Source organism: Neopsephotus bourkii, unplaced genomic scaffold (assembly GCF_033783945.1).
Source record: "Neopsephotus bourkii isolate Nb327-2 ecotype Australia unplaced genomic scaffold, CSIRO-AGI_Nbou_v1 NB_1477, whole genome shotgun sequence".
In the NCBI taxonomy this organism is placed as follows: Eukaryota; Metazoa; Chordata; class Aves; order Psittaciformes; family Psittacidae; genus Neopsephotus; species Neopsephotus bourkii.
In genome coordinates, this window is record NW_026901953.1 from 524,527 (window position 1) to 550,690 (window position 26,164).

The window sequence follows — 26,164 nt, forward strand, 5'->3', positions numbered from 1 at the left end:
TTGAAACAAATCCAAAATTTTATTTCCAACGAGTACAGAGACCACATGGGATGGGGATGCGCTACATCACAGCGCCAACCTCCCCGCGCTGGCTTTCGGTTACCACCACCCCCTCCCCAAAAGCCTGGCAGCGGCAGGTTGGCACTGGAGGGACGGACTTGGCCCCGCCACCAGCAACCTTGGCAGAAAATAAAAGTCCTTTTCCAGTACTCCAGATAGTTTTTGTTTGAAAGCCTGGGGGTAGAGTTGGATGTCATTTGAAACCATGCTGGAAATACGGCATCGGGATGGAGAGATGGCTGGTATTTCTGTTGCGAGGGGGGAAACGCTCTTGGCAGGCGATCTCTACTTGGCTAACAAAGGCGTATCTGTGCAAATATAAATACTGGGGTGAAATACCTGGCAGCACACCAATGTCAACACCACTACCAACGTGAAATAAAGACCAGCAACGGAAAACACCTTCAATGAGCAGTTTAGGTTAATTTAACACTCCCCCCACACACACCCTTCATGCATCTTTATTTCTTCATTTATATATTAAGAATTCAAGTTGTAAAATACAGAAGTCATTAAAAAAATTATTACAAACCACTTTGTGACAGCATTGGAGAAGGGTTGGGGTGTGAGCCCCGGGTCAGACCGGCTGCGCTTCACTCTCTGTGACAGTAAATCAGCGTTAAAAACAAAAGACAAACCAGGGACGGGGTATTTACACATCTGCCTTGCAATATTAAGAGTGAAACCAGCTGCAGAACAAATGACTTCATCCATCCTTCATCCTAAAGCTATGTAAGCTGTAGTAAAAAGATCGAGGTTAGGGGGGTCTGAAAGCCACGGTGGGAGGACTGGGACAATCTAGGCTACTCATGTCCTATAAATGTTCCCAGATGCCAAAAGTTTGGAGTCTAGTGTAAGAAAAACTGGTCTTCTCTGTGGAAGACTAGAAAAAGAGTATGAAAAGGTAGAAAAAACAAAAATGCACTTATTACGGGCTAGAAAGTTTCACCGAAAGGTACATAAAGACTATTGCCCTCTTGGATCCACAGGGATTTTTAAGCTGATACCTGATTCAGAACTACAGTTTAGCCAGGTTACTGTAGCCCCCCAACCCCCCTATGTGACACCCACCTAATTTTGTATGCAAATCCCCAAGTCGTGATTCCCAAAGTTCTCCAGGAGTGTAGATGAGTGGGGAGAGCCAGGAGCTATCAGCGGAGAGACAAGCCACGTCTGCAAAAGTATTAAACCCAGAGCAGGTCCAAAGAAGGTGGCTTGTGTCCCCAGAACGTTGGCAGCAGATGAACTCGACCTGGGAGTAATTCCCCAGCCTGACACAGAGCTCAGGCTGCGTGTAAACAAGGTATCAGGCACCTCCATGAAGGGGTGGCCCCGTGCTCCCCATGCTGCTCCCCCATCTCTACCCATCGTAGTGGGGCAGCAGCGGTGGGTGTGGGAAGGGGCGGAAATAGCCCGCTGTGGGGCAGCATCCCTCCGTGGGGCAGCATCCCTCCATGGGGCAGCATCCTGATCCAGCCCCAAGGAGAGGAGATGCTGCTGAGAAGCCAAAAGAGCAGGACACGGACCAAGCAAGGAGGGCAGAGGCACAGAGGTGTAGGAAAAGAGGAAAGACCCGGAAAGAAGTGGTCAACTTTGATTTTCAGGTTTCTAGCTACCCCTCAACGCCCAGGGGTACCCTAATGCAGGAGGTATTTCAGGCACGTCTAAGGCATTGCAGGAGTTGCCTTTGCTTTCAGAATCGCCTCGGTTTCCTCCCTACAGCTTTATCCACCAGCATGTGGTGTCAAATGATAGAAAAGAAAAATCTGGAGCGGATGAACAGAGATAAACTCTCATGCACTACCACTGAACGTCGTCACAGGAGTATGAAGCACCAACCACGACACATGATTCACTTTTACTTGCAGAGCTGAAGCTAATCATACACAAAATGTTAGCAAGTGGGGTTGTCTGGGAACACGGAGCTGCCAGCACACGGGGGGCAGGCAGGAGCTGCCGCGTCCTCGCTAACCCACCGCGGGGCCCTGTGCTACGCAACTGCCGGGAACTAAAACACACAAGACCAAACATTGAGTAACACCATAGTTCATCTAACCTGTCGCTATATATCTGACAACTTAAATAAAAAAGAATAGTTTGGAAAGAAACCAACAATATCATTCCAAGAAGTCTATACACATCCTTAGCAGTTACTTTGCTCAGCACAGCTCTGGTGCTTTTAAATATGGAACAATCAAACAATTTTGTGAGCAGAAAAGTGACACAGATTTATTCTTTACATATTTTGTTGTGGGTTTTTTTCTTTCTAGGCAACTCTACAGACTTCAGATCTTTTGCCTTGCAATGCAGATCATCCTATTCCCCCAAAGGTAGCCAGGTTCTTTAAACATGCACATCTCTGTAGCTTCCAGGCCGTGTATTTTACTTATTTTTTGTTTAAATTCTGCAGACTAGCAGGTTGTCCCCATTCCTAAAAACTCTACATCAGTGTTCAGGGTGGCCTGAGTGCTGGTCAGGCTCCTCGAGGGTTTACAGGATAACACAGAAGAACTTCTTCTCTCTAAAGGGGTTTTCTGAGGCCGGGACAGGGGTCAATAGAGGGTCCTCCTTGGCGTGGGCTTCACAGTACGCCATCAGGTCTGCTGCTGCTTTTGACACCTGGAATAGAAGGAGCCCTGCATTAGGGATGAGCTGTGCTGGGGACATCCCACCTGAGAGATGGCAGGTCCCATGGGGCTGGACTCACAGCATCCCTGGGCAGGTAACACCGTCGCTAGCCAAAGACCTGCCCAGTGAGCCAAAAGCATGTCCCTGGTGGGGCTGGTTTTTCACATCTGGGCTCTAAGCTCTACTGTCAACATGCACTCCCAAGAGCATCCTTCACATCCTTCATCCATTCTCATCCTTCACCTCACCTGAGTGTTGCAAGTACCAACCTCAGCAGGTACCACATCCCTGCCAGCTCTGCCCCCCATCCCTGGGCAGGGACGTCCACAGCTGCTCCTGAGCTGCCCTACCTCGCTCCAGACCTGAGAGGTGAGGTTTTGATTTGCAAGCACAAAGAGGTGCTCACAGCCAGCAGCCAGCCACAGAGCATCACTCTGCTCAGGACTGACTGCCATCCAAAGCCACCCCAGAGGAGAACATAAACCCTCTGGGACCTCAAGCTTGAAGCCAATGAGATTTTGCATGCCCAGAAGCAGCAGTTCGACTGGGGTGGAACAGAAGTGGTCAAAGCAGAGGAAACACCTCCTGGAAAGGATTTCCATAGGAAACAGGCTTTCAGAGTTGCCCTGCTAACCACAAGGCTGAACACCCAGCACTGCCCAAAGCACACTTTCAACCAGCAAGTGCTGGGTTTAACCTATTCCCAAGAAGGTGAGATGCCTCAGGGACAGTCGCTTGTCCCTCCCCCTGGCAAAGCTCCAGGCGATGCTTCCAGTGGCTTTCCACAGGCAAGCATCTGCTGCTGCCTTCAGCCACGGCCATAGGGATCACTCAAGACAAACATCCTCCATGAACACCGCCGTCCACCGCATCCCAGCTCCCATAACGTGCTTTTGGCAGCTGCCCAGCAGCAGACACCACCTCGCAGTGTAACTCTGAGCTGACAGCCAACTCCTGAGCTGGTGTAAGTGAAAGAAAAGCCTGGAGAGGATGAACAAACTCTCATACCTTTATCCTGTCAATGTTGGCCTCCATCTTAAGCTGCTCCACCAGCTTGCGGGCTTGTGCTATGCTAGCAGTGTTGTTGCTAGCCATGGGCAGGCCAGGCGTGCTCTCCAGACAGGCTGTGGGTGCAAGCACACGAGTGAACTGCTGGGCTGGGCAGAGCTGCTCCCAGCCCTGAAAAATACCCCAAATCGTAGAATCGTGGAATGGTTTGGGTTGGAAGGGACCTTAAAGGTCATCCAGCTCCAATCCCCCCGCCATGGACAGAGATACCTTTCACAAGACCAGGTTGCTCCAAGCCCCATCCAACCTGGCCTTGAACACTGCCAGGGATGGGGCAGCCACAGCTTCTCTGGGCAACCTGTGCCAGTGCCTCAGCACCCTCACAGGGAAGAACTTCTGCCTAATATCTGATCTAAATCTGCTCTCTATCAGTTTAAAGCCATTCCCCCTTGTCCTGTCCCTATGTGCTGTTGTCAGAAGTCCCTCTCCAGCTTTCTTTCCAGTGCCTTTATGCAATGAAAGACTGCCCTAAGGTCTCCTCAGAGATTCTCTTCCCCAGGCTGAACACTTCCAGCTCTCTCAGGCTGTGCTTGAGCCCTCTGTGTGTAGCTGTTAGAGCTGAGCCGGGTGAATGCGGGTGTGAAGATGAGAGATGCAGACCCAGGCATTTCAGCCAGGGTTGAATCCTGTGTTTATACAAGGACAGTGAGCCACCAGCCTTTGTGGGTAGGCAGGTAGTCACACACTGCCAGTGGTACCCTCCTGTGCCCTCTCCATTGTTCCCAGAGCAGGGAATGCCCTATGAGCCACGCTTAGGTGACACTGGGACCTTCTTGAGCACAGCAGGACCCCAGCTGGGCTGTATTCTGTCTTTGGCTGTTATATGAAAGGCTGTGGTGGCAACAAAGCAAAAGAAAATCAGAGAAGGGGCACCCCCTGCACAGCCCTGGGCAGCCTGGAACTGCAGTACCAGGCTCATTACCCTGCCCCAAACCAGGCACATCATCCAGCCCCACACCAATGCCCATGCCCAGCCTTCGCCCTGTGTCCCTTGCCCTCCCTTGCTTTGTCCCTGCTGCCAACTTGAACACTGAGATGCTAAACAGGATGCTGGAGTTTCCTGTTTCTCAAGATTTCCACCCCAGGCAGACTCATTAAGTCCACGCCATCTTGATCACGGATGTTTTTCCGCTGCTTTATAACAGCCTCGAGCTCCGGTGGCCAGAAACCCAGCATTCAGCTCCTCTGGCAGCCAGTGCTTTTGCAAGCAGCAAGTATTATACAGTGTGGGCACAGCCACGCTGTGCTGCCCCTGCCTGCCTGGGGCTGCCTGCGAGCTCCAAAACGGGCTCTGGGGAGAGTCCTGCAATAGCAGGGTGCAGCGAGCCTCCCACCAGTCCCAGGCAATAGGACAAGGATGGCATAGCCCTAAAATGAGGAGCTTTTTAGGGAGGAGACTGAAAAACTGTGAGCACATTCAGCTTAAGCCCATCTTGGAGGATGTAGAGGACAGAGGCTCATCCTGGGATGTACAGAAAGAAACAACCTGGCACTGAGCAAGGTGCCCATCCTTTTAAAGTGACTGGAGAGCAAAGTCATGCCACGGGAGCTGGAGTTTTAGATGAGACTCCTCCCCAGCCACCCCTGCCCCATGGGCAGCGCGAGGAGGAGTTATTCTTTACCAGAAGCAGGTCTCTCCGGTGCTGTGTGCCTCTAGGGGAAGATCTGCTCCTCTTGGCCGTTCACCACCTTTGATTAAGAAGAACATAAAAAAGAAAAAAGGAGCCAGGTTAGGTTGCTGAGATGCCAGTCAATGCAATGAGCCCATTATTTATGGCATCAGGAAAACCAGAGCCCTTGCAGATGCTAAGTCCCATACCCTGCCAGGAAGGCAGAAAGGCTGTGGGTTTCCTTCCGTATCCCCCCACCTCCTTGTGCCTTCCAAGCACATTCCCCAGGGACATTATTCACATTCAGTGAGATTTTCAGCACAGGAAGAGGTTTCAAGCCAGTGGGCAACTCTCCGAGGGCTGTTGGCAGCCAGGCTTTTAGCTGCTCTCCAGCAGCCCCACAGCACATCCGAGCATGCTGTAGGATGCACAGCGAGAGGGGATGCAATTTAACCGTCTGGTGCAGAGAGCACATGGCAGGGCACAAAGAGCATCTCCTGGGGAAGGCTGCCAAAATCCTCCCCTGCTTTGCCACAGCCCAGCTCCCACCATGCCTCCGTAACAGCCCAAGCTCCTGCCCAGGTCTGCTCTCATTGCTCTCTGTGCCATTGCTTGAGGTTTAGCTCCAGCTCGTGCACTGTTTCCATGCTGGCTTTTCTCAGCTCTCCCCCATTCTTTTTGCTGGAGAGGTGTTGGAGCAGCAGGGTGCCTCTCTCCTGCTTTTGCTTTCAGTTCTCCCTGTGAAGCCACAAAGTGGATGGTGGTGGCAGTGCCACCTCATCTGTGGTGCAGCAGCTGGTCCTGGGCTGGTGGGAAAGCCAGTGACCATAGAGATGTTCATCAACCAACATGCCATTGCATGGTTTGAATGCTGCAGAGACCTTTCTAATGCAGCAAATGTTATTCAGTGATGTTGTGCCATTTCATACTGAGGACCATGGTCTGTTGGTGCTCTGGTGCCGGGAAGTCACTTAGGGACTGAAGATTAATGTCATGGAAATAGGCACAGGAACAGGGATGACTGCTGAGAGCTTCTGTACAGCTGCTGCAGTCCTGATCTTTTGAAAAACATATGTATCCAACCCTGGTACCAGCCTTCTGCAAGGAAATCCTCCCATGCTCTTCCTACGTCTAGCCTAGAGGCAGTAAGGTGGAAAAGACAGGCACAAAAATAAGGTCAGAGAAGACTCAGACCCTGCTGGGGCAGGGGAGGGGACATCTGTGCAAGCACCCCGATGTGCATAGGGCTGCTGGGATGATGCTGGGGACCTGGCCAATGCTCAGCCAGCTCACAGGACACCAGCAGCTGGCCACACTTGGCCCCTCTGCAGATACCTCCTGTATGAACTTGAACCAGTCTGAGGCCAGTGATGGATTTGCAGTGTTTCCATGCTGCGAGCAACTGGACATGCTTCCTTCAACATGAATACAGAAAAATAGCAGGTGGCACTTTGAAGTGAGCCACCAGGAGTAAACCCAAAGCCTTATCATTTGGCTTTGACTTAAGCCAAGCCAAGCCAAGCTAGAGCATCCTCCTCTCCTTCTACCCCTAATGCCTCTTTACTACTAATTGTAGTCATCCAAACTACGCCCTGGCAGGTGCATCTGCAGCACGAGGGTGACTAAGATGCTTGCAGGCAGCTGCCTGCTGCCCTCATCCAGGAGCAACACTGCCTACACCAAAGCAATACGTGTATTTATTTCTCTTCCCCAGGATCCAAGGAGGTGCTTGGACTGCTGCTAGACTCCATGCTGAATGAGAAAATAAGTATTTAAGTAGATAGTGGGTAGATGTCGAGAGCGTCAGACATCAGACAAATTAAAATCACCCTGGAAAATATATAAATCCTCAGACTGGAGGGAAAATGCTGAAGTATTTGAGTGGCTGTCAGAAGGAAATTGTTATTTCTGTGTTGGAACAAGTCCAGAGGAGGGCCATGAGGATGATCAGGGGGCTTGAACACCTCCCATACAAAGACAAGCTAAGAAAGTTGCGGCTGTTCAGCCTGAAGAAGAGAAGGCTGCATGGAGACCTCATAGCAGCCTTCCAGTATCTGAAGGGGGCCTATAGGGATGCTGGGGATGGACTCTTCATTAGGGACTGTAGTGATAGGACAAGGGGTAATGGGTTAAAACTTAAACAGTTTGGAAGTTTGGATTGGATATAAGGAAGAAATTCTTTACCATAAGGGTGGTGAGGCACTGGAATGGGTTGCCCAGAGAAGTGGTAAATGCCCCATCCCTGGCAGTGTTCAAGGCCAGGTTGGACAGACCGTTGGGTGACATGGTTTAGTGGGAGGTATCTGTGCCCATGGCAGGGGGTTGGAGCTGATGATCTTAAGGTCCTTTCCAACCCAAACCATTCTGTGATTCTATGATTCTTTCCAGGCAGCTTGTTTCCTAGCAGCGTCATTCCTCCATGGGCAGGTACTGGGAGCAGAGCTTTCAGAGCTGGAGCTGGGGATCTGATGGATGCAGTGAGCCTGCCTGACCCCGTCTGGAGAATCCAGGTATTCCCAGCACAGTGGGTGACAGCAGCCCTTGGACACAGCAGGTTTGTACAGGTTTAATGGCACTCACGGGGGAATATGCACGGCACCTTATTTCATCCATTTAATGGCACGTGTGCCTGGATAATATGATTCCTGACCACAGGTTAATGAGTAAGGATGCTATTCTATTTTCATGCTAATGATATTTAGCATGTACAGTGCATGGATATTGTCTCTTTTGGGCTCTGCACTGTAATCACAATTCAGGATCTCGCCAAGCTGTTTTGATACTTGCCTGTTGTGCAGAGGCATCATGGGTTATTTACTGTATGTGGCAAGAGATTTCATGCTTCGAAAAGGATGTGAAAGTACTTGCAATGAACGTCTGGACTCAGAAATTTTGCTGCTGATTTTTGCCAGCTGGTACTTATGCTCTAAAAGCACCTAATTTGTTGTTGACTGTTTAATTAAGAGCCATTGACACATCTGAATGGCATTTTCTTCTTTCATCAGTGGCACCCAGCCAAATCAGAGATCAAAAACTGGGATTTAGCTGGGCAAAGGGTGAGGGATGCTCCTGATGTTGGGGCACATGATCCAGCTTTTATGGCTGTGTCTGCTTTTGGTCTGCTCAGTCTTCAGTGTTTACCCAGGATATAGAGCAACAAAACCCCAAAACCCAGCCCATGAGCTGCCCACCGTCACTGCTTCAGCATGCACACAACGAGCTGCTGCACAACAGGATGAGATTGGGGTTTAATTTGCTCCACATTAAAAGCCACCATTGCTTCAGGCCAAGGGACAACCAGCTCTCCTCCATTCATAACCACATCTACCTTTCTTTCTGAATGCATTTCTCTCTCCCAGCACATTTATGCACCCCTCTTATACACTCTCCTGATCCAAGGGAGAACGTTGGTGCTGCTCCCATGCCCCTGTCCCTGAGCAAATCATCACAGAGGCACTGACCCCATCCCTTCTGCCAGCACACAGCCCAGCCACTAGAGATTCGTTTAACTCAGTGGTAAATTAATTTGCCAAGTTGCCTGCTGCTCCCCATCCAGGTCCACCCTGGTGAGCCGCCAGCGCTGCCTCCTGGCACTGCCTGGCACAAGCTGCCTTGCCATGGTACCACCTCAACCAAAGAGCAAGGCAAAAAGCCAAGTACAACCCAAAAAAGCCACTGCAAAAAGGAGCATTTCCTGATGCCAGAGCAATAGAGCCCTCCTGCTAAGCTGCCTCTTTCCCAAACTGGGCTCCTGTGGGGCCCTGGCATCCCCCAGCTGCCAGCCCTGCTTGCAAGAGTAAATCAGCCTTCGCTTGTCAGCTTCTTGTCGGCACAAGCTGCTGCTTCCTTTGCACAGAGCTCTGCGCGCCTTGCACCAGCTCCATCGCCAGCCCCAAACCCACAGATCTGAGCCCAACCTCCCCTCGAGCTTTTCGCCCCCTTTTGCTTGGGTTTTGTCTGAAGTTGCATGTGGATGGAGACCAGAATTCTCCTACATGTTTACAATAATGCATTTTGAGAGTGATTATTGAAGGTAATTGGACTAAAGATGCAGCTGTCACTACACAAGAGGTACCCTGAAGCACATTTTGCACTGGGTTGAGTCTGTCACTGTTCAAAGGCAGCGCTGACCCTATCTGGGATGCCAGCATCCTTGCAAAGCATTTTCTTACGTTCTTGAGGGTGCAAACAGGCACTGAGTAGGCTTTTACAGATGTCATGAGACACCTCCTGCATCTTTAGGGGTCCGCAGCCTTTGCACACCCAACTGTGGTCCTCTGCTTTTTTTAAACCTGCGGATCACATCCATCTGTTGCCAATTTTCCAGACTTTTTTCACCTCCCAGTGGGTTTTTCTCCACCTTGCAGAAAACCGTTCTCCCCACATGGGCCAGCTGAACCAAAAGAAAAAAGTGGTGGCCTGCAGGAATGAAATCAAAAGCACTGACATCTGCAAGGGCAAAAAACTCACCGCTCCTCTACCATCGAGACTGAAAGAGCACCACACGGCATCACCCACCTCTGGGAACAGCTCCTTTTCAGAGTGAAAGCAGGAGCCTCCCTGCTGCTTGGTTTCAGTTCTAAAGTCACGCTTTCCATCACTCGTGTACTGGTATTTTCCACAGTTAGTGGTAAAGCAGGTGAACCCCATTGGGCAGCCAGGATTTTGGGGAGCACAGGGATCAGACTGGATCTTACCAGGCCGTCATCACCTAGGGGTTCTTTTCTTGTTCCAGAAAAGGTGCCAGGCTGAGTATTGTAACAGAGGGATTCATCCCAGCTCCCATTTATGCTGGGATTGCTCCGGGCCCCTGCACATCCCAGCAGCTGAGGTCAGCCCAGCTCATTGCATCCCAGGGGCACAGTCAGGCACAGGTCCCAGCTAAGGCAAGCAGGCTCTCCTGAAAACTGCCTTTTCCTCCCCAAAACCCAGGTGTGATGCAGCACCCAGAACAGATAACAGAGCGTATGGCTGTGCTGTCACCCCCCTGCAGCCGGCACTGCTGGTCAGCAGCCGGCTGGATCATGGGAATGCCTCACACGGGGCTGGCTGGCTTTTCAAGCCATCCTGTTGTTTTTGCTAAAAGCCATTGCTAAAAATATGCGGCTCGCCTGAAAAATAATTACTAAATATATACAGAAAAACACAAAAATATTACAGACCAAGAAAAAATAGCAGAGCCATGTTTCCAGGGGGCGGAAGCTGGTGGAGTCACACTGATCTCGGCAGCAGTTGCAGACCTGGCTGGGAAAGGAGCCTTAATACGCCCAAACGACATGTGTTTCATTATTCCCTTAAGCACAGAAAACAACACGAGCTAGGTCTGTGCCCGTGGGCTCCCATCACACTGCTTCACAGGGGAAAAAGGACCTTATCCTTGGAGGTGGTTTCAGCCACAGCATCCACAGGGATTTTATTCCCCTTTCCAACATCCATTTTTTACGCATGATGTCCAATACAGTGCTTAAATCACCGATGAAGCAGCTCGCAGATCAGAGACATGCTAGCAAATAAATAAATAAATAAATAAATAGAACAGTACCCAAGTGGGAAAAATGAGCCTGTTGCCATGGAAACGGCTTCATTATCACACCAGCATTGGATCCCTCCTGCCAAACAGGGGTGAGGTGGGATGGGTGCCCGTTTCAGGCCCAGTGCTGATGGTTTGCCTTTGTCAGTGGGTTTTGGTGCCTGGCCTCCCACTGCTTCTGCAGCAGCTGGGAAGGGTGCCATATCCATTGCCCATCTTAGACTTGTGCAGCCCTATTTCACCCCAAAACCAGCATTGGAGTCAAACCTCAGCCAGCCCTGGCTCCCCCCGCAAATCTTGTTATCAAAGCAACGCAAAGCAAATAGAGTGAGAGGCAGCTGCAGCAAAGATTTTTCTCTTCCCTAATTTTGCTGGGGCACTAAATAAAGAGCTCCCACTGGAGCTGGCTTTGCAGGGAGCCTGACTTGGATGCCCCCTCCATCCACTTTGTGCTGCCAGAGCCAGTCACTTACTGTAGCCCAGATCTCATTAATAACTGCAGCTGAATGCATGCTTTTCCATTAAGTCTGCAAGCACTAAAGGTTTAGCAACATCACAGAAACACAGAATGGTCTGGGTTGGAAGGAACCCTAAAGGTCATCCAGTTCCAGTCCCCCTGCCACAGGCAGGGTCACCTTCCAGTGGGCCAGGTTGCTCCAAGCCCCTGTGTCCAACCTGGCCTTGAACACTGACAGGGATGGGGCAGCCACAGCTTTTCTGGGCACCCTGTGCCAGTGCCTCAGCACCCTCACAGGGAAGAACTTCTTAATATCTGATCTTAATCTCCCCTCTGTCAGTTTAAAGCCATCCCCCTTTGTCCTATCTCTACAGACCCTTGTCTAAAGCCCTTCTCCAGCTTCCTTTTTGGCCCCTTTAAGTACTGAAAGGCTGCTCTAAGCTCTCCCTGGAGCCTTCTCTTCTCCAGGCTGAACAAGCCCCGCTCTCTCAGCCTGTCTCCATAGCAGAGGTGCTCCAGCCTTTGGAGCATCATCATGGCCTCCAACAGGTCTCTGTCCTTCATATGTCGGGGGCCCCATTCATTTGGAAAGCTGAGCATGTCCCAGTGCAGCCCACCAGGCCTGACTCTCCAGGAGAAACCAGTTTCCCAAGAGGCACATACAGATCCGGAGAGGAGCAGTGAGCAGCTGCAATGCGGCCAAGTGGCTCCAGCCCCACAGAGACATTTTGGGTCTCACAGGGCTGTCCTTTCGCCTGGAGCAGTCACTGTGCCGTGGGTGTCACGCGAAAGTGAGAATCTCAGCTTTGTATTTTCTCACGAGTGTCCTAACGGCTCAAAACAGAGGCAAACAGAAACCAACCTCAACTTCCTCTTTTTGTCTGGTTGGGTTTTTAGCTTTGTTTTGTGGGGGGAGCAGGGTGTTAACAGCTTTTTCAGGCGAAGGAGCAGAGAGCACAGCCTGGGACATCTGTACCCTTCCCTCCTGCCACCTGTCATAGGAAATGGTGAGTCTCTCTGGCCAGGTACCGACCTGCTCCAGGATCAGCACAAGGCTCCATCACAATGGGAACGTCACCAGGGTTGCCAGCCCCTATGCTGAAGGCCAGGGGTTTAACATCAGCATCGTTTCCCCGGGTGACAAAGCTGGGTATTCCCAGTAAGCCAGAAAGCCACGTGACCCCCGACCCTGCCCCAAGGCCTTTGGGGATGTTCCTCTGAAAAGGAAAAGCCATCCCACCATCATCTGCATGAAAACCCTGAGGAAAAAGTGTTTGGTCTTAATGCACAAGGAACAAACCCAGCAGTGTGTGCAGATCAGGCACTGGGAGGATGGGTGCCCTTGGAGCTTGGTCAAATACTGCAGAATAAGGATGCCCAAATATGTGGTCCAGTAGTCTAAGAAAGCAAAGCTGCTTATACTATGTCACAGAAATAAAGAAGCCTCAGCTGTCATGTTCAGTGTGATACACCAGAAGGAACAGATAAGGGCCATACCATCCCTAGCACCACCTTTCAGGTTCTCCTGCAGCAGAGGATTTAAGCAAAGGTTCCACTTCTATGGCCCTCACAGGGGCTGAGCAAAACCACTGCTGCACTTCACCAAAAATGAAAGTGATTTCACGGTTGGGGTTTTCTGTTGCTGATTTCTCCCTGTATGGGGCTCAGCCCAGGCTGGAGGTCAAAGGCACCATCTACAGCCCTGTCCAATGCACCTTTTAACATGGGTTAAAATACTATGTAGATATCCTTGAAAGAGTTTATTATTTTGCATTTCTCCTGCATCAACAGCCAGTAAAAGCCAGGATCCTCTCCCAGAGTGTATGCTGTACCCATGCTACATAAAGCAGCAAACCCTTTCTTCAGGATTATTCTCATCCTGGCATATCTCTTCCCAGGCTGGAGTGACCCCGATATAACTGTGTCGGGGCAGCTGGTGGTAACCCAGTGCTACCAACAGCCATGCACCCATGAGGCAACAGCTGTCCAGTAAAAGTATGAATGAACTGACCAAATTAAAAACTCCTGTTGAAACCTCTATCGTCTCTTGACTACCAAAATCCTCCCTGTGAAACCTGTTTCCAGCTGATAAAGTGGCAGCAGGGTGGGTATCCCTTACTTCAGAGCAGAAGCTTCTGCTGTCAAGGAGACTCTAGGTCTAGGACACACACACCACCTTACAGCTGGCCAGAAAGGAGCAAAAACACACAAAAACTCTTTTTTTCCCCATATGGAGACTTCTAAAAACCCCAAATTACCCTTTAACTAGAAGCATCTTCACACCTATGACTTCTCAATTGCCTCATTTCTTGATTTCTTCACCAAAGCAAATCCAACTGACCATGAAATACATTATTTGTACATACCTTGCTCACAAACCCCAGTTCTGTGCTGCTTGTCCCAGGAAAAAATAGATGGTTAAAGCTGCCAAGGAAGCAATGAGCTCCTGTACCAGGAAAAGGAGTTCAACATCTGTTCATACAGCTCTGAACTCCTGACCCTTAATTAAGGGAAGCAGCCAAGAGCTATTATTTCATGTTAATTAACTGATCCATTCTTGGGTTTCAGTCTTTAGCATCCTGCTCTTAACTATTTGCCATGGTCAAGATAAAAACCTTTAGGGAAAGGTGCAAAATGAGGTTTGAAAGCAAAGGGAAGAAGGAAGGAGTGCTCAAGGTGAAGGCATTTTACACACCATTGCCTTTGGAAAGTAATTTGGGCATTTGGCTGTGTCAGCAACCATTCCCGAAGGGACAAACCCACCCTGAGTGCCACACAAAGTCACCCGGAATTCAGGGCCCCAGTGACTTACCAACTACCTGCCTGTCAGCACGGGGGCACAGCCACCCCAAAGGAATTGGGGCAAGCCCTGACTTGGCTAAAGCGTCCCATTTTAGAGGGCAACATCCCTGTGACACCAGGAAATGGCAAGGAGCATGTGGATTTTGTAGTAGCTCCTGCCATGGTGCCAGGCTGCTGGGCTCATCCTTCCATAAGGCATTTTTCATCCCAGCTAAAATAAGCCCAAACCTGCTCCTTTTGCTTACAACGCAAGTACCTCCCTTTCTGCCCAAGCAACTTCTGTGGTACGTGAAGCCCTCAGCTGCAGAAATCATTGCAATGAGGAATCATTCTCTGATGATTTCACCCGGATCAAACCTTTATTAGAATTTTATTTTAAGTAACACTCACACAAAGCCTAATAACCCTTTCCAGCCGCTGGGAATCACCCACCAAGTTGCATCAGCAAAGAAACAACCCCGTTAAGCATCCCATTAGTTTTAAGCCCCCCCAGGAATTACCTTAGACTGCTTTAATTAGGTATCCACCGTACAAAAGAATTAATTAATTAGTGATAAGCACCTGAACCACATTACTCATAAGGCTCTATTTCAAGCTTCAAATACAGCAAACAGGTCACAGCCTATCTGCTATAGTAGAGCAGCGCCTTGGTGCTGCTGCCTGGTATTTCTCTTCCCATCCCTGCCATCAAAGCAACAGGGCTGGGAGCTTTTTTCCCCTTTCTTTTTTCTTCCCCATTTTTTTCACAGCCTCCAGAGCTGGTGCCGTTAGAGCCACTACTCCAATAGTGGTTGCTCTGCATGGAGGTGGGAGAGCTTTGTAGTTACTTTCTGAGATTCGATGTGCTTTAGGCATGGGGTATGGAGTCAAATCTTGTTTCTTGCAGCTACAGTTACTCTGCAAAGGCTTCACTACAAAGTTGTTGCACTACAACAGCACTAAGATACCTGTTAAAAGAGTAAAGCCTTTGCTAATGGCCAGATCCCAAGCTGCAGGTGGAGGATCACCACTAAGCATGGGTGATTTTAGCAGGTTTCTGAGTGAAAGAAAGGGGAAGGGGGGAAGAAAATAAAAATACCACTTGCTACTCTGTATTTTCACAATCAGCAACTTTGAACAGTAATTCATGTGGCTTGCACTGGCTTCAGCATCCTCCAAGCTGACAGTCCACAGCAGGGATGTGGGCAGGGATGCAGAGACCTGGCAGTGCTGCAAACCAGGTTAGCTGGGGCTGGCTGGGGAGAAGTAGGTTGCTCCTCCATCCTCGGTCGGTGAGCTGACCCATATTATCTCAATTAAATTTAACTTCTGTGGCCTGCTGCTGCCTCTTTTTTTTTCCCTGTAACCTAATGCATTTCAGTCTAAAGTAGGACCTGATAATGGAGGCAGCGAGTACACCTGGGTCCTTCCCAATGCAATGAGGAGAGGAGGGCACGGCCATCACGACAGAACTGGGACAGGGATGTGGAGGGGGATCAAAAGGCAGCACCACTACAGCTGTGGGCTCAGCAACTTCTTTTTACTCAAGCCCTGACCCACCTGCATTTCTCCTGACCACAGTGCTCCTGCAAAGCAGCCTTTCCCACACTATTCGCCTGGCTTGCTAAGCCTGTCTCCATCCTCAGCCCCTCTCCACTGTGCTCATCGTTAACTAACCTGCACATACAACATACTGGCTTTCCCATGGAGCCCAAAATCCCTGAACCAGCCCATTTTCGCCCTAAAAAAGGGAGGTAAAGCCTCCCTGCCACACTTCCTGCTGAGTCAACGGCCTTGCTTTTACCACCACACATTATCCTGGCTATATCGTGAAATGACACATGCTCAGCAAACACTGGTATTACGCAGGCAGGAGGAGAAAGCCATCCCAGAGCTGCTAGCCTGGGCGGTGGTTTTACACTTGCAATATCAAGCATTGCTAAAGAAATAAAGGCAAAAAATTTAAAGCCAAGGAAACGGTGCAAACCCTGCAATAAATCAATAGCACAAGATGGTGTTGCCCGTGCTGGTTTGCCCTCCCCTCCCTTGTATCGGTACCTCCTGTGCCAGAGATCAGTCCATCCTGGCCATGCCACGGGCACCACGTGCTTCATTTATCCCCCCGTGCCTGCTCCTGGAGCTTTAATCCTTCTGCCAAATGAGCCGGAGCCACTGTGCTTGGTCCCTGGTGCTCTGCGAGCTGCTTTCCCAAGGGCAAGCGCCTTTCCCTGCCTACCTGGCTGCTGGGAAACCTCAGCGCGGGGCTGTGTGCCTGATTCCTGTATTTTTCCCAGCATGAGCTATGAAAATCAATGAAGGCAGCTGCTCTTTGGGGGGCTGGGTTTCGCTTTCAGGTAGGATGGAGGAGCAATACTGATTCAAAGCCAGCCTAACTTTTACACACATTAATGCAAAAATTACACAGGGCTTAGATTTAGGCATAATAATTTAAACATAATAATTTTAAAATCAGTGCCTCCCTTATTTGCTGCTTACACCTCTCCATAAGCCTGTGTTGCTGCATTAAAATCATCTTCTTATTCCCTCCTCACGCAGTGTGGAGGGAGGAGGCAGGGTCCCCCCTGCCGGCACTGGCTGCGCAGTGAGGGAAGCACCGGACACAAATACAAACCCCCAAGCAGGGCTGCGAGGCTGAACAGCAATTATATTAAATCAGATGATAAATAATGCAATGTATTTTGATAGTACCAGCCCTGCAAGCACTGCACAAACACCATCACGTCTCCATGATATTAAAAATACAAGGGATGAAGTGCAATCAGGTCAGCGTGGCTTGAATAACTGAGATTAAACCCCTTCTGAAATGGTGTCCTTGGGGCACGCCGCAGCTCCTGCCCCATGGCAGAGGCACAAACAGTTGTCTCTTCATAAGGTCCTACACAAAGTGATGGGACTCCACCAGACCTGTCAGTGTTCAACACTGCCATCCAAGGTAAGAGAGCGCTGCTTGGACATTTTCCAGCATGAGCAGAGCTGCTCCAGCAGCAGACACAGTCCTGAAGGCTAATTAGAAGAGGTTCAGATAGGTTTACAGGTTGTAGATGGCTGAGGACCCCTGCTAAGGACTCCAAACCACTGCAGACCAAGCGAGGGGGTAGGAAGTACCCAAGAAGACATGTAGAGATGTGGGAAGATGAAGCCACATGGAGAAGACCTGGTCACGTTTCTGCATGACACTCTGGGGACAGCTTTTGCCAAAACAGGTCAAACCCAAGAGGCAATACAAGCAAAAAACCCATGGAACCAATGCAACCATAATGCGGTTGAGATAAAACTGCATGACAAGCTGATGGAACATCCTCCAGAGCAGGTAAGGAAGCCAAAAGCCAACCATGAGGACAAACCCCAACCTCTTCATATGCAAGCAGCATATGAGGTGAAGAAGTCTCCACCATGCAAACACAATGGTCAGATGCATTCTGCACACATGCTGGGACCCTGGAAAGGAGGACACAACCCACAGAGAATCTGCTGTCCTACAGCAGCTCAGGGCTCACAAGAACCTGCTCTAAGGTCTCCCTGGAGCCTTCCCTTCCCCAGGCTGAACAGCCCCAGCTCTCTCAGCCTGTCTCCATAGCAGAGGTGCTCCAGCCTCCTCTGGATTTGCCCTGGGCACTGAGAAATTCTCCTGCTATTTGGTCCTCAGGAGACTCAGACCAAGGTCTTGGTGTCCTTCTATCTGAGATGACCCTTTCAAGAGGCAACAGGCAGTGAGGATCTGTCAGGAGGGTTTGGGAGCAGTGATGCAGTGATCAGACAATACCCTTGGGCCACATAAGTGTAAAGGGATCTCCAGGGACATTTCATCTTCCCCCAAAGTGATACACCTCAACAGGCTGGATGCAGCCCATTCACAAGGAGCCACTAACACTGCATTAACTTGAGAATATGTCTGCATACGCTGGGGACACACTAATCCCCATCAGAATGGTGCCTGCAGATGTGAAAGCAAAAGAAGCAGTGGGGGAGAAGTTGGTCTCTTCAACTCATCCCCTGTACTTCTGTCCCACAGTGTCCACTGCATGCATGACCCGGGGCTCTCCACAGGGCACAGCCCCAACCCCATGAGCAGATGATGGATACTTATTACTCTTCTGCATCTTGCTCCTCCCAAGGTCTGCTTGAGGAGGAACACGTTGAAATGGAGAATAAACTCTTGCAAGGTGATTTCTGCCTTGAAACACCAATGAACCACAGGTTTCCTTCCTCCTGCTGGCAGCAGTGGGGAGAGCAAGCTGGAGCCCCAACCTGGGTGGCAATCACTGTCCCAGTATTAGAATCATAGAATCATAGAATGGTTAGGGTTGGAAAGGACCTTAAGATCATCTAGTTCCAACCCCCTGCCATGGGCAGGGACACCTCGCTCTAAACCATATTACCCAAGGCCTCGTCCAACCTGGCCTTGAACACTGTTAGGGATGGAGCATTCACAGCCACCCTGGGCAACCTATTCCAGTGCCTCACCACCCTAATAGGAAAGAATTTCCTCCTTATATCCAATCTAAACTTCCCCTGTTGAAGTTTTATCCCATTACCCCTTGTCCTATCACTACAGCCCCTAATGAAGAATCCTTCTCCAGCATCCCTGTAGGCCCCCTTCAGATACTGGAAGGCTGCTATGAGGTCTCCATGCAGCCTTCTCTTCTCTGGGCTGAACAGCAGCAACTTTCTCAGCCGGTCTTCATATGGGAGGTGCTCCAGTCCCCTGATCATCCTCGTGGCCTCCTCTGGACTTGTTCCAACAGATCCATGTCCTTTTTATGTTGAGGACACCAGAACTGCACACAATACTCCAAGTGAGGTGTCACAAGAGCAGAGTAGAGGGGCAGGATCACCTCCTTCAACCTGCTGGTCACGCTCCTTTTGATGCAGCCCAGGATACGGTTGGCTTTCTGGGCTGCAAGCACACACTGGAGCCGGCTCATGTTCATTTTCTCATCGACCAGCACCCCCAAGTCCTTCTCCGCAGGGCTGCTCTGAATCTCTTCTCTGACCAACCTGTAGCTGTGCCTGGGATTGCTCCGACCCAGGTGTAGGACCTTGCCTTTGGCAAGGCAACTTGTATTCTCAGGCCCCCCTTGGTTATCATCCATTAGGTGATAATAACTCACTGCAGAGGGGTTGAGGCCATGCAGCCCAGCCCCATGGCATAGTCAAGGCAGCCGTGACACAGATCTTCAGTTTGGGTTCAGTCCAATAAGCCCAAACCCACCAGACACTGTCAAGGAGAGGGACAAGCCCAGAGACCAAAGCTCATCTTGTGGTGCTCCTCACACCAACCAAACCAGACAAAGCCCTAACAATGACTCCTGCTACATGCAGAAACATCCTGGCACTGTCCTGGCATTCCCTGCTGACAGCAGCATCATGAAGACATGTTTCTTGCACCCCTATCATGTTAGGGGTCTGTTCCCTGACTCTCAACACCTTCTTTATCCTGCTTCCCTCTGTTTGCTGCACCTACTCTAAAGCAAAACCAAAGACACTGGGACCAAAAAGGAATGAAATCAGCACCAAGCATCTCGCATCTACCAGCAGCTGGCAGTTTCTATCCCAAAACGGCTCAAAAAGTACAACTCCTCCAAACCCACAGTTAGCGCAATGCACTCAGTCTGCAGGAATTCACAGCTATGGAAAGGATTTTAAGGCGATTGAAGCAAGAAGCATCCCTTCAGCATCTCCCTTAAAGGACTCACACCTCAGGCTTGTGGCTCTCAAACACCTGGCCATGCTCCCTATGCCATCATGTGTTAGAGGGATGCTGCAACAGGTGAAATGCTCCTGCAGTTCATCCAGCTTCAGCTCCTGGTCTGTTCGCTGGGACACAGCTCAGACAGGAGCAGGCAAGAGAGAAAACATGCTTCTCCAAATCCCTGTGGATGCTGGCCGGTGCACAGGGATATCCTGCCTTGTCCTCAGGTCCCCAGGCTGGAGGAGCAGTAAGTGCTCTGGTTCCATCACAGCTGCTGCTTTTCCCTGCACAGACTTAATGCCACATTTGCTTATTGGCCAGTAAGCCAAGACAAGTTTTTATGGAAAGAGAATCAGCAAGCCCAGGTTTCAGTGTTAGCACAAATCCCCGCCACTTGCACAAGCCCAGGGCTGGAGCCATGCTGGTGTTTACCACAACTTGGCATAAAACCCAAACCACTGTTGAACTCCTCGCCAGTCTTCACACCACAGTGGTTTCAGAGCCCCAGGGAGATGCAGGGCCTGCACAGCCCTCTTGGCCACTGTGCCAGGGGTGCTGCAGGGACTGATCCAGCTGTGCTGTCATCAGAGGAGTGCAGGTTTCCTAATGCAGCAGGCTGACACACAGAGGCACCACAGCACTGCAATGACCCTACAATAACCAGCACAGAAACCCACCCAGTGTCACTGTTTTCCCTGTGGTGCCAGCCAGGGGAGTGCTGGGGCTGCTGAGCTGCTCCTGCAGACAGACAGAGGAAGGCATTGGCACCGACTTACTCTGGGCATCTCCCATAATCAGTGCTGTGTCTCTGTACTAAGGCACCAGTGGTGGCACGGGGCACCGATGTCCCCGCAGTCCCCCACTGCAGCTGGTGGCTCTGTGCAAAGGCAGCTCAGGCCACAGCAGGCAGCAGGCAGCCTTCAGGGCTGGGGTTTAGCTGTACCAGTCTGGAGGATGCTGTAGGCAGCAGGAGAAGGGATGCTGAACAGCATGGTGTGGGGTAAAACTGCAACACAAAGGAGCTTGCAGCAATGCCCTCTTTGGTGGCATCTCACATGATCCAGGAAGAAGCACTGATGTTTGAGGTCTCTGATGAGCTCCAAGGCTTGGGCAAGGCTGCTCCTTCCCACCTAAGCTGCTCTTTCTTACAAACCCAGACGCTCAGCCAAGCCCTTCACAGCTGGGAGAGGCACTTGTTGGAAGTGGCAGGGGAGGGACAGAGCCAGCTGAGTCAACTTTCCTTCCTAAAGCCCTTGGGAGAGCAAGCAATGGCAGGACAATAAACCTGTAAACCAAGATACGAACTCAGCTAATGGATCTTATCCACCACGGCACCTCCTCTGCCCCATGCCAGCTCCTGGGGTGCTCTGCTATATTGAGTATAGCACTTTGGGGTTCACAGCAGCACCCCTGAGAATAACCAACCTGCAGCTCAGCTGACTTTTGGGTGCTAGACAAAAGCATCACCCACAACCAGAGACTTCCCTATGCTGCTGATACTCACCAACCACAATCCAGCAATGCCTGGACCTTCCCTTGGATAAATTAATTAGCCCAAATTACAATGATGACAACAGACAAAGGCGAAGAAAACTGCATGTGAAGGGCAAAGGAAGGACCAGGTAAGGTGAAAACCAGTTGGGTTTGGTAGGATAAGCAGGTCCTAGTACAGCTGCTGACCAGGAACTGTTGAGGGTTTCTCAGCTGCATATGAATAGTGATTTTTTAAGGTTTGGTACTATGTCATTTCAGGGTTTATTTCTTTTTTTTCCCACTGAGCCTGTGAAAATTTGTGTTTGGTGTTTGAAGTCCATCATAGCTGCAGGAAATGCACGAGATGCAGGAGATGCATTTGGCCTCAGCATTGTTGCATCCTCGCCCAGCCCAGGGGCTGGCTGCATCCAGCTCCTGCTGCCTCCTGACCCACAGAGCACTGGTGGTTTGCTTGCACCACCCCAGCCAAAGGCATCAGTAATTAACCCCATCCTGATCCAAAGCCCAGGCTCCACAGACATCATCCCAGCGACTCCGGATGGGTTTTAGAGCAAGCCCTACTTTTCCCCAGTGCCAAATCTGTGTCCTCCAAGCAGCTGGAGCCCATCCCGTCCTTCTCCCCAGCTCAGACCTCCCTCTAAACATGGCTCATGCCCAACGGCCCGTGCCAAGTGTGTGCAGAAAGCTGGGAGAGAGCCTGCGCTCCCCCGCAGACATCACATGCTCCCCCACAAGCAGAAGCAGGAGCCCCCCTTTCGATTCTCCCTGTGAGTGCCCTATGAGGGCACAAAGCTGCTCCTGCACTTTAAATGGACCAATTTTGGGGGTGTTTGTATCACGTATGTGGCATACAGAAGAAAGAAATCCGCATGAGGAACAGCTGAAGCTCCACTGGGAGTGAGCAGGTAATAAAACTGTGCAAGGGCAAGCACAAAAATCCCCTTGCCAATGAACCATGCTGCACCCCATGCCCTGTCCCACAGCGTGGGGTACCATCTCCCCTGGCCTTTCACCCCATCCCTCCTCCCAGGAGCCACTGCGACCCCACAAAGCATCTGAGCAAGAAACCAGAGAGGAAGAAACAGTGAGAAAAGAACCTGAAAAGCAAGAAGAATTGAAAACCCACCCCAATCCCTTGGCTTATTCCTCCTGCTTCCACGCCGGCTGTGAGCGTGCACAGCTGTATCCTGCTCCTGCATCCCGCTCTGGATGCAGGAATGACACATCTGGAGAAGTCACACCGAGAACTGACGCAACTTGTGCCAACAATGGTGCTTTTTCTGGGGCAAATGCCTTATTCCCAACCCACAATGGGGCAGCAGGCTGGCAGTAGGGAGCAGGCAGTGCAGCTCTGTGGTCCTTAGTGGTAGCACACGCATCTCAAGCTGGCTGGCCTCGAGCATCCTGGCACTGAAACACAGGATGGAGAGGCATGGCTACCCTGCGGAAGCACCTTTTGGGGGTACACAGGGCTCCTCTGCCGGCTCCCCAGCCCTAATTACTATGGTAACAGCCTGCGCCGGCGCCTCGCTGTCCTCCTCCGGTGACTCACTGGGTTTCAAAAGGAGAAGTGATGCCTTGGCCACCACTGGTCGGAACCAAAGCACTGGAAGCCCAGTGGGCACGCCTGCACCTGCTGGGTGGGAAGGCATGGTCCATCCTTGCAAAGTTTGCCTCTTCATCGCGTTTTCCACTCGCAGCCACCCCGGCACAGGGTGGCAAAGCAGCAGGCTGCCTCGGGGATAAAAATAATACTAATAATTGAGCTTCGTCACCAGCTCGCAGCCATCTACCCACAGGAATCCCATCAGGAGACCCTGCGATCACCTGCTCCTGGTCTCAATAACCGCATGCTATAAGGCAGCCCATTGCCAGGATCCAATGCACACTGGTTATCATCTCCCCCACGGGGGTCACCACTGGCTCATGACTGCAAGGATCCCAGAGAAAATGCAATGAGCATCCTTAATGCTGATATGTGCACCACTGGGAACAAAGCTGCCAGCTCCCAGAGAATCTGGGATAAAGGATGGGCATGTGCAGGCAGTGTCCCCCACAAGCTGGGGATACCCCATTTCAGACACGAGGCTGACTCCAGCTGACATGCAGATGATGCAGAGTCTGCCCAACTCGTGTCACAGGTGAGCAGCCAACAGCACACTGTGCCAACAGCAGCGAGCAGCAGCCCCTGCTTCTTCTTGCAAGCAAGTGCAAGGCTGAAAAAGCCAAAAAATAAGTCCCCAAACTGGTGCCAAGGGAGCAGCATGGCTAATGCCCACCCTTGCAGGGCCAACATGGGAGCTGGGACAGGATGAGGCTGAGCCATGTGCCCTGTGCCCTGAAGCATGGGGTGAGAAGAGCCCCATTACAGCCTCCAGAGCACCTCAAAACATCCTCCTGGAGAAAGGCTTCACCCTGGGGCTTTCCTGGCAATAATTAATTGAGTCATATTTCAATCCAGCCAGGGGCCATATGGTAGAAAAGAGGATTAAAATCGCATGCTCCAGCTGCATTCAGGGAAATCCAGTTATAAGGAAAAATCCTCTGTGCCTGGCCCCAGCCCCATGCCAGGATACGTGCTGCTGCCACCCGCACAGCCCTGGCCCCTTTCCCTCTCGTGAGCACGGGCTCACTGGTGTGGCAGTCACTGTTTGGTAATTTGGGGGCCCAGAGGAGAACGGGGAAATAAATTACAAACCAGACCTGCAAGGATCCCTTGCCCTGCAGGCAGCAGGTACAGCAGTGGCAGTGAATGTGTGCTCGGAGCCCACCCTTTGGGGTAGCATGCTTTCAGGTCATTAGTAACTCATTAGTTAGTAATTAGGAATCGCCTTCAAGATGCTTCAAGATTTTCCCTAAAAATAAATCCATTTTCCACCGAGGAGGCAAGAGGGCAAAAGTTTTTTGCTGGATTCCCTGCCCACTGGGGCAAGTAAGCCCTGGACCGGGTTTCCCAGAGCACGCATCCCCATTGACTGGTCATTTTCCCAGGGTTACTTTACCCGAAGTGCTCACCCCACGAACCACCACTGAGAAGAATAAGGATTTGGACTGAAATGATGGGGACAGCCCTGTCGCCGTGGGGACGGTGGGGTGGGGCACAGGGTGACCATCACCCCCAAATCCCCCCCCAAGCCAGGCTGGGGCAGATCCATCCCAGCTGAGGTTGCTGCAAGGATTTGGGGCTGGGAAAGTCTCCCTCTTCTTTCCCAGAGAGGAAAGGGGAAAAAAAAAACAGAAAGAAAGAACACTGTCTCATTCATTAGCGGAAAAAGCCTTTCCTGTGATGGCAAATCAGACGATTAACTGAGGATCAAACCCTCTGAATCCAAACCTTTGTTGGGGAGACTGGCCCCTCTGTGCGGTACCGCGCCCAGCCCCCGGCGGGATGGGGACCCTGGACCCCCTCCGCAGGTGCCATCGCCACCCGATCCCGCGGGGTCCCCGTGGGGTGCTGCGGAAATCGGCGCCGTGAGGGATGTGGGGGCTTTTCTGCTGATTTGGGAGCGGTTCGGGGGCCCACGGGGGGCTGGGGCCCGCCCTGCCCAGCCCCAGTGTGCCCCAGTGCTGCCAGCCCCGGTCCTCCCAGTGCCCCCCGCCCCGGCTCCCCGCGTCTGCCCGGCGGTACCTGGAGGCGGCGGTGCTGCCCCGCGGGGCGGGCGGCGGCGGGACGGAGGGATGGAGGGATGGATGGAGGACCGGAGGGAGGGATGGAGGGCCGGAGGTAGGAGGAGGGTGGTCAGCAGCAGCCCCGAGCGGCAAGTCCCCACCCAGCTTTGTCTGCGCTCATCCCTCTGCCTACAGGAAGCGGCTCGGCCCCGACTTCCTCCTCCTCCTTCTTCTCCTCCTCCTTCTTCTCCTGGTCCTGCTCCTCTGGCAGCTGCTCTCCTCTCCTCCCTGATGACCCGGGTTTTGCAGATCGCTTTTCTCCAGACCCCGCTGCCCTTCACCCTGCATCAGTCCCTATCCCTGTCTCTGCCTCTGCCCATGTCCATGTCCTGGTCTCTGTTTCTGTCCCAATCACTGACCGTTCCTGCCTCAGTCCCTTCCACGGCACCTTGTTCCTTGCCCTCCCCTTTCTCATTCCCCCGACCCTGAACCCCACACATGCTACACACTAACCTCCACAACCACCCACTGTACCCGCATTCTGCACCCCAAACCCTGCACCATCACATACCCTTCACCCCCACTCTCTACACCCCTCATCATGCACCCTGCACCCCATACCCGCCCCGCAACCATCATATACCCTGCACCCCACACATATCCCCCACCATCCCTGTACCTCATCCCCCCCCCTCACCTCACAGACCCATCCCTGCCCTCTCCCCTCCACCCCCTCATCTTTGAATACCCCGTGTTTGGGGATCCCTTCTATCTCATGAGCCCCTCAAACCCTCTGTCACTCACACCTTTATCCTGACCACACAGCCCAAATCCCTGTCACCCCCAGACCTCTCCGTGCCCCTTGAGACCTTCCCAGCTCAGTAATTCCCTACCTGCCTCTCCAGGGCACAGCTCTGGGAACACCCATGACTCCATAGTTCCTATTTTCCTTTTAATCCATGTAAGCCTGCGTGCCTGTTTGTTAGGATTTCAGGTGGAAGATTTCCAAAGCACAAAGAGAGCTGGTGAGGGCTGGCTGGGTTTTGTATAAGGCAGCCTTTTCCTTTCCTCCGCCTGCACCCAGAAACATCTGTAGCCAGCCCAGCTGTACCTTGGCTATACATGGCTGTACCTTCAAGTCTGCTCTATTACACATGTGTACACTGAAAGTATGCTCATGTGTCCCTGGGCAGGCTGCAGCACAGCCCCCCAAA

General features: G+C 51.5%; 1 protein-coding gene across 2 annotated transcripts; it reads right to left on the reverse strand.

Annotated features, from left to right (window-relative positions):
* On the reverse strand, positions 1-25,864 carry GNG2 (G protein subunit gamma 2). Of its 2 annotated transcripts, none has more exons than XM_061369170.1 (4): positions 25,844-25,864; positions 5,379-5,445; positions 3,697-3,812; positions 1-2,679 (listed from the first exon to the last, which is right to left on the reverse strand). In XM_061369170.1, exons 3-4 carry the CDS (start codon positions 3,781-3,783, stop codon positions 2,551-2,553), a joined length of 216 nt encoding a protein of 71 aa, XP_061225154.1. In that variant the 5' UTR covers positions 3,784-3,812; positions 5,379-5,445; positions 25,844-25,864; the 3' UTR covers positions 1-2,550. The 2 variants fall into 2 exon arrangements, with proteins under 2 accessions (XP_061225154.1, XP_061225153.1); XM_061369169.1 differs by lacking the exon at positions 25,844-25,864 and adding an exon at positions 24,970-25,184.
* Between the last annotated feature and the right edge of the window lie 300 nt (positions 25,865-26,164).